The 13,260-nt window shown below is 39.3% G+C and overlaps 1 protein-coding gene across 1 annotated transcript in view; it reads right to left on the bottom strand.

The window, feature by feature from the left end:
- Positions 1–13,260, bottom strand: part of SEMA3D (sema domain, immunoglobulin domain (Ig), short basic domain, secreted, (semaphorin) 3D) — a 49,678-nt gene that overhangs the window by 21,789 nt on the left and 14,629 nt on the right. Inside the window, exons 4-5 of the mRNA XM_010183334.1 lie at positions 12,844–12,988; positions 339–561 (exon numbers count right to left, since the gene is read on the bottom strand). Coding sequence (XP_010181636.1) covers positions 339–561; positions 12,844–12,988 — 368 coding nt within the window. The remainder of the gene's footprint in view (positions 1–338; positions 562–12,843; positions 12,989–13,260) is intronic.

Below are 13,260 nucleotides of genomic sequence, written 5' to 3' on the forward strand. Positions count from 1 at the left end.
GGAATTTGAGCCAGACTACCATGTAATGTAAAGGCAGGTATTCAGAGGGTAAGAAAGTCCAGGTACTTTGGCCCTTAACTGGTATCTCACCTAGGGACCAGGAGGCATTAAAATACCAATAAAATCCAATAGTAGCATTCTCTTGAGCTGAAAAATTAATCTAATCTCAGCATTTGCATGAAGTCCTGGCATAAAATCAAGAGCACCAAAGTGATTTCTGAAGATGCACGCATAGAAAAAAGATGTTAATCAACAGGTTTACCTAGGACTTGGTGGACTAAAAGTGTTCTTAAAGGATGTGGTTAGTGCAGAATGGCAGTGGAAGTCCTCTTTCATACCTGTTCCTAGGAAAATGACATCATATTGCCCATCCTCTGCCATGACGTGATCCACTACAATCTGTGTCAGCCGATAGTCCACGTTGATTCGAGTGAATACTGGTCCTCCCGTCACTGGGTAAACGGATTTGTACATCAGCGGGTGGCGTTTAATAAAGCTAATGACATCATCGGGAAAGTCTCTGGTAGATTTTATAAGCGGATCATAGGTTTTGCTTGGACACTGAAAGGAAGAGAACAAGAAGATAAGAGGAACATTAGGAAAGAAATAGAAGTAATCTGCAGATTTCTTTCAGTAATAGGAAAGCTGCCTGGTCCAGATCAGCTGTATCTGTTTGTAAAGCACATTTACTGGTGTCTAGGGATTTGATTTACAATTGGAAAAGCTCAGTGTTGCTTAAAAATGTGGGAGCACACTGGTAGTGCATACTCCTCTGGTTCTTCAAAAGGCCATTTTCTCCTTCATTTCTCCACTCTCTCCTCTTCTCTCTTCATTTTTACCTCTCCTAAGAAGCACTTCTCCTTCATCTTCATTTTCTTTTATCCTGCTCCCACCTATCATCTTTTAAAGCCACCTAAAACTTGTTAATTTGTTTAATCTCACTCATTTGTACTACTACTCAGAATTATAAATCTTCAGTTTCTGTTGGTTACATACCCAGATATGCAGCTACCTATAAATAAAAGAAAAAATTAGTCAGAGATTTAGATAACCTAAATTAAAACTCAGAAGGGAGATGAACTTTCTTATTTTCTATAAGACACTCAGGAAAAGACAGCATTAGAAAAGTGAAGTTTTCTGTTTGATGTTGGATAAAATGTGAATTAATCAATATTTACTTCATTAACATATCTGTAAACATAGTCTTTTAGTTTTATCACCAAATTGTCTTTAAGACAATAACCAAAACCTTTTATGTTTCTTCATCTAGCAGTGTTCCTGAAAAGACTATGAGACATGCCTGAAGATTCATACTACTTTCAGAAGTAATAAGAATACGTAATTACTGCTAATATTCATGCAGTACATCTAATACTGTGATGCACTTTTAACCTTTCCTCTTTTTTGCCGATCATATATCAGAGCCAGCAAAATTTAGCCATAATCAATCTAATCATATAGGAAAAGACTTTTTTTTTTTTTAAATATGTAGGAACTGGGAACTACTCATACGTAATACTATAATAGATGCCATCAGTGTAGGCCACTTTGGAAATTTGGTCTTATAAATATACAAGTCACAAATGAAACCACATTCAAGTAGAAATCAAGTAGAATCAAGTAGAAAGTTTTCTGTGAAAACACTTGTGAAGCCAATAAGAAATCAGGTTGCTTAGTGATTTTTCTCATCTCAAAACAACACTTTGTCACTCTTAGTTCATTTATTGAAAGCACTGCTTTAAAATCGGAGAAGTTCTCATGATGGGCTCAGTACATCTGCAACAAATTTCATCTCCTTAGTCCCTGCCCCACTCACAGATTCCTTGTCACGTTGGATATTTTACAAAGACAAGAAAACCAAATATGGAGCAAAAGATACCTGTCATGCTGTTTAGCACTCATTTCAAGGCACAGGCACCATCATACAGCTAAATTTGCTACATGCTGAACAAACTAGCTCAAGTATGTGTAAAAGACTTTCAACAGCAAGTATAGAGTGCCCTCCAGTGGCTAGCATTGGACAATATCTAGTATTTTACGTGCAGGATCTCACAGATCAAAATTTGTCTGTTTTTTGTATTTCTGCTCCTCTTTTCGAGGCTGAGTTTCTGCCATGTTGATACACTGATCCAGAATTGGGCAAGATACCAGCATGTTCCGATGTTAGACTTAGAGCTTGATTTCTACTGGTAGATACACTCAGAGTTACTGTGGCAGAAGATCCCTATTGAATGTTTTAACCATGTTCACTTTTCCAGACTGAAACACACACATCTATCTTTTCCCTGTATATGGCCTGCAATCAGAGGCCATAACTTTCCAGTGAACTGCACCTCCTACACCTCTCATTTATTTTTTTTCTAAAGAAGGTAGATTGTCTAGATGCCAGATGATCACTGTAGTTGATTATTTCTCAGAAGTTACTTTCTTCACTCATCCACACAGCTGAAACTCTTGCCCAGGCCCATGGCTCAGCTGCTGCAGCATCCTTTTGTCTGGCTTTGAAGAGCAGTGTCTCATCCTTGTTATGGTCCAAGTAACTGCTATAGCAATCACTCCCTCAGACACTTTCCCAGTGTAGCTCATTTACTGCTGGGGTTGGCTCCATCATCTATTAGACCCATACTGACAAACTAATCAATTCAGCTGTTTCTTTGGCTTACACAAAGTAAGTTGGTTCTCACACAAGAAGAAGACCACCCACAATCATACATCAACTTCCTTCAAATTTTTCCCTTCTGTACCTTTCAGAGTGAGCCCAGGAACATATTTGCAAGATCAGTCATGTTGGTGACCCATCATCTCTCAAGCTCACCTATCTCTGCTTTCCTTCCCATGGCTGTTTCTATCTCTTTCCCATCATTCATTTTACAGTCAGTCTCTAATCTGGCTATGAGAAAGCTTCTCTTTTGAATGTGGAGGCATCTAGATGTGTGAATAGGACACTACAAATCCTGGATAATAATAAGACAAACTGGAAACATGATCATCCTTTTACTTATATACACTGTTGATTGCTTCTTTTTTAACAGTTTTTAATGAAGTAATCCCTGTGTTTCCTGCCAGGTGGAGCCATAACACAGTCTGTGAAGAAAGAAATGTGTATCAATAATTCCTTTGTAGTCTGCCAGAAGAAGTTAAGATCTGTGGTGAAGTTGCCCTACAATCCTCCTTCATGGCTAATTTTGACAAAGACTTTAGTTCACATTCTCAAATGTCCAGTTTGACACTTGTTCAGTCTATGGTACCAGTTAAGGGTTTGTGGTTAGGATTTGTTCCATTATGTAGACTCTGGCACTAACCAAAACATTTGCATTAGGAACAACACACAGAGGGCCAAGGGCTGAGCATTTCTCTCCTCTATTGCTGGCAAACTCCCTTCTCAACACTACACAACATCAACCACTAGCAGCAAATCCATCTCCACAGGCTCAGGATCAGCCTATATCCTTTTCTCCCTTGGGTTTCCACTGCTGTTCTCTTCCTGGGCTGAGGGATGTACACAGCACTGTCTGTGGCAGTACTTCTTAAGAGGAAATGTGGTCCTTCCCCAGCACATACAGGTATTGTGTACACATGCCTAAGGATGAAGTCCTCATGCAGTAAATACAGCTAATACAATGCAGAATTATTCTCATCAAGTACAGTTCTATGTGTGTATGCACTCGTATAAATACCATAAATGCAATGACAATAGCAACTAGTTAAACAAAAATTTCTGACTGAGGATAACTTTCTCAAAAGTATGAGAGCTTAGCTCTGTAATCAGAAACAAAAGAGGTGAGTGAAGCACAGACCAGCTGATGCTCTACATCCACATCTACAGCCACATCTGAAATGCCTACTGGGGACAGTTCCTGATCTACCTTATACCCCAAACATTGCCTCAGTATTGCCTGAGAGGGTACCAGGTGGAGCATGCCTAAACTATGGCAAAGCCTGTTCTAGCATTAAATGGTACAGTGACTATAGGTGACTGTGGCCTGAGGGATTTAAAAGTCTACCATTTATTTCAATTCCTTGCTTGGACTGATTTTTATTGCTGTCTAAAGGCCTAATAGATTTTGTGCAAGTACACACTTGCTTAGCATTGTCCCAATCCATAAGAGTTAAGCCTGTGGATCCTCGGCTTCATAAAGACTATGAAATTTTTTATAGAAAATAGGTTTTAGGCTTCTGAATCACCTAATAGATTTTGAAAATATCTCTGTGGACACTAAAGCCATGCCATTTTTAATTAAAATATATTCCATTGAATGTTCAGTCATTTCGTTTCACTATACAATTTAATGTAAAGCTTTGAGAGAACTGACAAGAAAAGATGGATTTGTATTGTTAACCTGTGGTAACTGCTCAAAGGACATCCTTTGAAAATACAGTCTAATACAAGTGAAAAAGAAGAAGAAAGTCCTATTGAAAGAAAAAAAAGTTCAATTGAAAACATATATTGCAGTGAGTTGTTATCTCTAGGGGTTTTATGCTAGCATTTCTGTAATAAATGTAACCCTCTGACATGTGGGGTGAGATCTCTCGCATTCTGTTTCTTGCTGTACTTTCACAAATGAAAGTCTTTCCAAGGTTACAACCTTTAAGTAGGCTCTAGTCAGCTCAGTTATTGAAGATAACAATACCATTTAAATAATTTCACAAAAAATACATGCAAAAATAATTTAGATTTTAGAATTTGGGTTAAAAAAATAAAGTGAACCATAGTAAAGGAAAAATTATTCAGACAGCACGATAACTATATGGAAACCAAATCATGTGCACACCTGCTACACGAGCAGTACTTCAGGAATGAACATCTCTCCTTAGCTTTAGAACAACCAAGGTCTGAGTCTTTGCCACTTATGCCAGAATCAGCCCTCAAAACCCCTACTGATTTCAAAAGCAATTAATCTTTTCCAGGGATTATTTATTGGAATCAATAGATAGAAACGCATATGCTTTAATCGCCTTTGGATCAAAATTTTGCATCAATTTACCCTATACAGTATGAGAAAAAAATTCACTTCTTCACTTCCCCAACCATGCAATAACTCTCCTCCCCCTCACTGATTCTCCCTTATATGTGCGTTTTCTGTGGTTCGCACTCTAACCTGTTACTCTGAGTTACAGTCTGCATCTTCTGGAAATTTGTCGATTGCTCACCTATTCACAGCCTAATCCCAAAAGCCCATTTCTATGTTAAAAATGGGAGTAGACCCATGGGTCTTAAAGATGTCCTAGATTTTTACCAAAATGTATCAACAGATGAAGATGAGAGCAATGACATCGCTTACTAAAAACCATTAGGATGAAATGTCTACCAATATGGAACTATAAAGTTGTTAGAGTAATCCCAAAGGACTAAAACCTACCATGCATGATACAGGGAAATCTCTGCCAGCTTGCACAGCTAATTTAGTAGAAACAGGGACTAAGGGTCTGATCCAAAGATCCACTTGAGTCAACAGGGCCTTTTCTGATTATTTCAGTGGCTTTGGATCTCATCCTAAGACAGCATGACCACCAAGAACAGCTGGGCAGGTGTGACCTTGTTATGGTTGGCCAAGTGAGCTGTTTCCAGAAGCATCACTCACTGTGTCATGATGGATGGACAAGGAGAATTAAAAGTTAATTTTGGCCACCCTTTGGCAAAGTCCCTGGGCAGCTGTTTAAACCTGTGTCCACCCATCGTTGCAGAACAATTCCTGTAGGCTAGTGCTTCCTTTCACAGCAATCAGTAGGATGTATGATGATAAAGGCTGCATGGCCAAGTGGGTAAGTGAAGCAGCCTTTCACCTCTGAAAATGTGACTTCACATCCTGTTGCATGTCTCGTGATAAGGATATCGGTGTTCTCTGCCCAGGTCACAGAGGACATTTATTCACATCATCAGCACCAGATGCTGTCTCAGATATGTGACTTCTGCCACTGGAGACAATAAGATATTTGCATTTATATCAAATGTCACAGGATTAGGTTGGCAGGGTGGTTTCATGTGGACTGCAAGAGAATCTGACTCCATAAAAGTTCTTATAACACCATCATTGTGCTCTCTTAGCATCTTCTGCTTTTGCAACTGGGTGGGACGCGTCTCACCTGACCTGCATTCTTATCTTGGCTGTGTGTGAACCACACAGAGGAGGTGCCTATCTCTTTATTTCTGATAGAGAAGTTTAAACAACTAGCTCAGATTTGGTGTTTTTCTTCTAGATACCTGATATCAAGAAAAATTAATCGCATTAAATTCATAAAATTAGTACTGCTAGATAAGAGGCCTGCAAGAAACTTATTCACCATATGATTTATTCCTCTGAGATTGCTTAGGCCTTCATTGTCATGAATGTTAAATTAATGCAAATATACACATTAAGAAATGAAAAGTGAAAAAAAAGTTAAAAAAAAATGAAGAAAAAAACCCAATAGAAACAGTTGGAAGTGCTAAGGGTAACTGTTCAACCGCTATAGATAAACTCTGTGGCACAAAACTTTTAAAGAATCAAACAGCTACTTAAATTTTTCCAGAGCCTTCTGTGTGAGCTCAGTTTGACAGTAATCACCTTGGACTAAGTCCTGGTTCCAGATGATCTACAAAGATGCCTTTTATTCCCTTACCTTTTATTTGTATCCAAATGTAATCAGGAGGTGGTAAATGAAGGCTAATCTTTCTCAAATAAAAGCAAATACACACTAACCTAGCAACACCACACATATGTAAGCCTTTCTCTTTCTTTCATTTGTCATATTAAATTTGCAGCTTAGCAGAGTACTGGATGTGTAGATCTCACACAATACTGAGACATACAGTGTGACTGTGTTAACATTATGTGGGAACCCTGGCCAAGATTTTCAAAAGCTGGTGCCAGAAGTTAGGCTCCTAAATAAACCTCCAATTTGCCAAAATGCATAGCGCGTCACACCATCCAGTGAAATCAGTAAGAGCTGCTGGATCTAACACCCATTAAAATTGTGACAATTATTTGGGAATAGCTATAAGATACTTAAAAAAATATCCTTTTCATTTAATGATACTTCTTGAGTTCAGCGGTGCTGACATCTACTGATGATTTTAAAACAGAATGCTGTTCCCAGTGAGCTTCAAAAGGGTTTCTATTTCAAGTGTGAGAAAAATCCCAGTTTAAAAGTGACTTGTCACATTGAGCCTTAGACTTAACAATGAGACTCAAACACCCATAGGCCAGACACACAACAGGCACTTGATTATACTTAGTGTGGTAGGCATCTGCTTGGCAGATTTTGTGATGTCCAGGCTGGGAATTTTTTTTAATCTGAAGTAGCCAGTGTGAAATATTAAGGAGTGAAATATTTCTTAAATCTCTTCCACATCAGGGAATTAGATGTCTTACTCTGGGCTTCCCTCCTAGGAGAGGTGTTCCTCCATTCCAAGTGTGTGTGGACCAGAGCCATCCTGGGAGATCCTTGCTCCTTCCTGAGGAAAGTGTTTCACTCTTCACAGGATAATCACTGTTCAGGTTAGCCAAAAGTAGTAAAAATGTTGTTCAGATGTTAACCAGGAAGGGAGAAGATCTGTTTGCCTGTGAAAAGCTTTCTATTTTGTGTTAAATGCAGTAGGAACTAGAGCACCAGACCCTCCCTCAGAGGGAATTACTTGACTGCATGGTCCTTTTCTCCCAAGCTCTCAGTGAACAAATATTTAACTCGCAAGGAGATATGGCCTGTAGTCAGCATTCTCCTGCAATGTAACAAAGTCTTCCAAGTTCTAAATAAGTTCCCTTATCACTGATCCATCAAGGAAAAAAACAGAGAAACAGAAGAGCTACCTTCAACTAGTTACTTCTGTGACCCCCCACACATTGAACTTTAATTGTAGTTTATAAAGAATGCAAAGTCTGAGTCATGAGGAGTTTCGATGAAACCTGAGGACTGGTTTGAACTTTCAAGATGCCCAAAAGTACTTTAAAAATGGTTAATTATAGGTTTATGATCTTCTGTGGACTGTTGATGGCAGTCGAAAGATGACTTTTAGAGTGTAAGCACTTATGTGCCATTGGAGATTTAACCATAAGCCATTCTGAAAATGAATCTGGGTTCCTGAGTTGCCTAGATACCATGTAGCTCCTTCTCTGTAGCATGATCAGATCTACACAATGCATTTTACATATGGAAAAGCCTGCAAAAAGCCTTAGTGCTTCTCTACAGGATGGATGGGTTGTGCCAGAAGGACTGGACACTCATCAAGGAGCCTTTCATGCTAACCTTGCAGCTACTCAGAGAAAGCCTGGAAGAGGGCAGGGGAGAGAGGAATGAGTCAGGTTCTGCAGGAGAAAAGCAAACAGCACAAATTTTAAATGGAATCAACCTCACTCCACCCCTGTCACAAAAAGCCCAAAGAAAACCAAGAAAAAATCCCTACAAATAAATTGAAGTCCTTATTTTTTTTCAAATAGAGTTTGCATCCCACTTGATACGCAAAATTTGTTTTACTCTGTTCCAGTGTTTGTCTTGAGCACTTTGAATTGCTTTTCTATTTAACACACCTGTGCAGTTGATAGAAAAGGCTGACATAAGAGCATTAATCTGAGGCAAACTGGGCTGAAACCATGAGGTGTACGCACTTGACTTTGCAGGTGGTACTGTGCAGTTCTCTGCCCAACTCTGCCAGAGGGAGAGGTGACGGGGTTCGCAGCGGTTCAAAAAGCTGCTATGAATTGAGAGCTGATTCATGTTGGGGAAAACAGGTTGGTAAGTAAGAAGAGGCGGAGGAGGCTTTCTTAGGAAAATAAACCCATAAAGTGAAACATTTCACTTAATTAAGCAGCCTCATTTACAGTGGGGAGATCAAAGGAGAGAGGAATTGGAGAAGAAAAGAATGCAGTTTATCCCATAGAAGATCAGGTGAAAGAGGAAAATAAGTCTAAAAATAACAAGAGAAACCTGTGTAACCCTCAGTGTTTTATGAACACGCTTAATAAAGCAGCAAAACTAACCAGATGGGAGGACAGGGGGAGGCTTTTTGGCAGACAGCGATTCTCTGTGGCTCAGCCAAGTCCCAGTGGGACGAACACCACATCTCAATCAGTGTGTGCACTGGATTAGCAGAAGAAATAAAGAAAAGGGTTTCACTGAAGATGGGAAGAAAAAGCAATAGAGAGAGAAAAAGATGAAACAGATCACAAGAGAATCTGAGGGCTTGCAAGGGAACATGTATTAAAAAGAATACACAAAGAATTCAGGAGCACAGGGCCACATTCAGATCTGGAGTGGACAGAGCTGAGACATAAAAGTCTTCAAAAGGACAAAAGCAATGTGCTGGGCTGTTTCTTCTTATACCTAAGAGGTGGCTTAGACTGCAAGAACCTCAGCTGATCCAGAGCTCTATTTTGAATCTTTGGCAAATCAGTTAGTAAAATATTCAGACCTATTAAAAATATTTGGTGTTGCCTTGCATATCTGTTAGAGTCCTATGTTCTGCAGTAGATCTGTGTTAATATTAATTAAGTGTTAATCTGCATCTTTAAACAGACACCGACATTCCTCTAAAAATCCAACCTCTAATGACATTTACTCACCATCAATGAAATGAGGATGACTCCTTTGCACCCCATCAGAATCTCCAAATGGGTACTGTGAGTCTGCTACTGCAATGGTAACAGCTAAATAAATAGGCTAGAAATAGTTTTTCCTCCTAATTCATTGAAAATCTTGTTCAAATGCCTTCTGTGACTACTGAGAGGGTGTTATGAAAACCCTGTTTCAGAATACAGAATGCACTTTAAAGAAAGTCCTTGATGATTTCTTTATTAATGGATCATTTCCTGGGTGAGACCCTAAGAGACTGGAAGAAAACAGGATTTGTTGTCTGGGGACAGCTGCAGATACGCAAGTCCAACTTTTAAGTAGCTAAAGAAGATCGAGCAAATGGTCTCTTGGTTTTCAGATCACTCTTTGTGCCAGAGCTGCCTTCTGTTTTTTCTCTGTCTTCTTTTTCAGTTTCAAAACTCAAATATATTTGAAACCTTGCCTCTGTTAACTTTCCATTATTTCCACTTGCTCTTTAATATCGCTGGGAGAAGTTAGACTAAAATAGCTATACGTTTTTCAGCATCAGTGGCATGGAGCACTCTGGAGCACTGTCAGGGGTCTTCCCAGGACTGCAGAGGGCAGGCAGACCCCGCCGCAGCGCCGGGACCCCGGGCAGGCAGAGGCTTCTGCTGCCTGCACACTGCTCGGCATTGCGAAGGCATGATATCATGGGCATGTTGGGAGTTTGTCTTCCACACAAATTGCCACAGGAAGCATTTTGTCAAAATTTCAATATCAAAGTGGTCACAGCCTCTATAGCGAACAGCTTTATTTACTTAGGAGATAAAGGCAGCTGAGCAGAAAGTTAAATTAGGGTAAGTGGTCTCCTGCTTCTGTATAAATGCTGAAAGGAAGTCAGTGCCTCTCTCAAAGCCAAACATCAAGGAAATTGCATTTCCTAGTATAGCCGTTTTTAGACTTTGCCAGTAACTTAAAATATAAGAAATATAAAATCAAGGCAGTGCTAGCTATGCTAACTGCAGGCACCAAGTAGGTGGAGCTTAAATTTCAAAAATGCTTTAGTAACTTCAAAAAAGATAGATTTTCCTTTGGCTTTGTTCTGAGCATTCCTGAACCACCCCATAGCTGGCAAGAAATTATGAAATCAATCTATAATGAAGAGCATTCCAGTATTCACACAGCAGAGTTTTGCAAAGGCGTAGCATGCTGCTGCTTTTTCTTGCCTTTAAGCATTGGGCTACTTTTTTCAGATCCCAGCCTAAATCTGCTCATGATCCAGAGGTTTGGCATAGCCCATTATAAGATGAGAGCAAGGCATAAGTCTACTTTTCACAACACCCTATTTCAAACTGAGTCTGAAGTATGCTGAAGTCAGAGTAGTCCAGCTCTCTAAGACAAAAGATAAATAACTATGCAGTAATACATGGACCTTACCTAAATAGCAAATACTGCAGATGTTTTTCTTCTAAGAGATTTCTTCAGTAAAATCTACTTCCCTTTTCAGTCTTTGGTCAGATAAACTCCTATAGAAATCCTTTGAATACGAAAGTCCTAAGGATTTTTATGAGACCATTTTCTTATAGCTGTTATCAGGTGCTTAAAGGAAGCAGTTAGAGAAGTTAAGGGGCAGCTTATGGAAATATCTGTTTATCTTTAAACTTTCCAACTTTTAAAATACAAGCCTGAATATTTAAATCAATGATAAGGATCAGCATTCACATGCTTCAGCATGACATGTTTCCTTCCTTGGGAATCCCAGCTCAACCATGTGATGGCTAATACACTCAAAAATGCAATGAGCTTATGATCCATCTATCTGTGCAGCGTGTTCATCCTTACAGGGCACTCTGAGTTTTTCAAGAGTTATTTTAATCTCTTTAGGTGCCATGGGACCAGCTATTGTTCTCACTGACACAATTTTTGTTCTTAAAACTAAATATATCTGCACTTCTTAACCAGTAATGGAGTTGCACATACTTAAAAAGTAATAAAAATTAAATGCAATCTTTTTTTCTGGAGGCACTGTATATTCTGTGTGAGAGACGAACAAGCCTACAGTGACTAAATTGTCTAAATTAGGAGCATATTTGGTCCAGCAGTGCAGATCCTAGGGGGGTCAAGTCAGTCTCTGGAGCTGCCTTACTCTTCGCAGAGAGAGCTGCTCTTTGCGACTCACCTGCAGTTGTGAGGAGGGAATTGGAGCTCAGGGCCTGACCTGTTGAAGCCTGGGACCACTAAATGCAGCAAAAGCATGGGCTTGGACCGTAGACTTGGGTTCATTGGAAGGCTGATGAAGAAAACACTGAGACTCAAGGAAATGTGTGAAAAGAAGAGCTAAGTAAGCTAGATAGATAATCTGGCTTGAAGGAAAGGTGACACCAGTGCTGATGTCAAAGAAGCAGTGCAGAAATATCCAGATGGCTTCTGGGCAGGGTATCAGTCCAACGTCAGTAGCTCAGTGCTTTCCAGGATTTATGCAGCTGCCTACTACTAGTTCACTAGTTCATGTAAAGCTATTCTAGGTAATATCTATCTTACCATTAAATCATTTTACATTCTATGTATGAATTGTTGCTCAAAGAATTGATGACTTATTAAAAGTATTTTTTTTAAGTATCATTTTCTCCCTCAGCTATAATGTAGGTCTGTGCTTTTCTAAATTTAATACTGAGATAGAAGTGGGGGAAGGTTTCTTTAATAACCCTCTCAAATTTTTTCTCTCTTTTGGCTCATTTGTTACATCTGAAGTCTAAGAGATTGGGATTCAGAAGTGTTTCTAGATACGAAACTTCTCTTTGCTTCCTATCACTTATCTTTCATCATATAAAATCTCCAGCAACTAACTCCTTACTTTACTTCAAAACACTACACATGCACAGAACAGAATCAATGACCACATCTCAGGAAACAGGATTTACAGACACAAAGATAACAGAAATACAAGACTTCAAATAAAATACCTCATCATATCTTAATACTCCATAAAGAAATGTCTTTGGCTTTTTATGAAGTGTTGATGCCTTAGAGGTGATCCCAACAGATAGAAATACAGCTGTACAGTAGGAGACCACAATATGAGAGACAATCAGGAAATAGACAGTCTGCAGACAATGTTATCTCAGAGATGTGGAAAAACCTATATTTATATATCTAAACATATAAGGGGTAGGTAGACTTCTGAGCTGTCAACAGAAGAGGAAGTGTGGAGAGGATAATTTGAAACATCCTGAGTGGAAAATATAAATTACCAATCTGGGGGGGGGGGGGGGGGGGGGGGGGAAGTATGATTGGTTTTGAGTAAAAATAGAAGTATGTAATTAAGGAGACACTTACTGTACCAGGTCTGGGATACGGGATACGACCTTCATATTGTACCCATCGATGATCCACACTCTCTTTGTGAGCGTAAGGGCCATTGAAAACGGCTCTGATATCTGCCATGCTGTACACACAAACTGCAGAGCCCTTGAAGACAGAGCTGAAAAAAGAAGACAGATTGACGTGTATATTGTAAACACATCTTCAGTTCATGACTCAGCCACTGAATTAATTAATTCCACAGAATCTGGACGGTTCTACACCTGAAAGCTGATGTAAATAGTCCTAAATAACAGGCAATGTGGACAGATCTGATAACCACAGATACTTAATATCACTGTTATTACAGTTTAAAGCTTTGCTCAGTTGAAATCTGGACTTAACTTTTGGGATCACTTGTTAGGCTGCCATTTTTTCTAGTGGATGAGAGGT

This window comes from Mesitornis unicolor, unplaced genomic scaffold (genome assembly GCF_000695765.1).
Source record: "Mesitornis unicolor isolate BGI_N332 unplaced genomic scaffold, ASM69576v1 scaffold23174, whole genome shotgun sequence".
Classification (NCBI taxonomy): Eukaryota; Metazoa; Chordata; class Aves; order Mesitornithiformes; family Mesitornithidae; genus Mesitornis; species Mesitornis unicolor.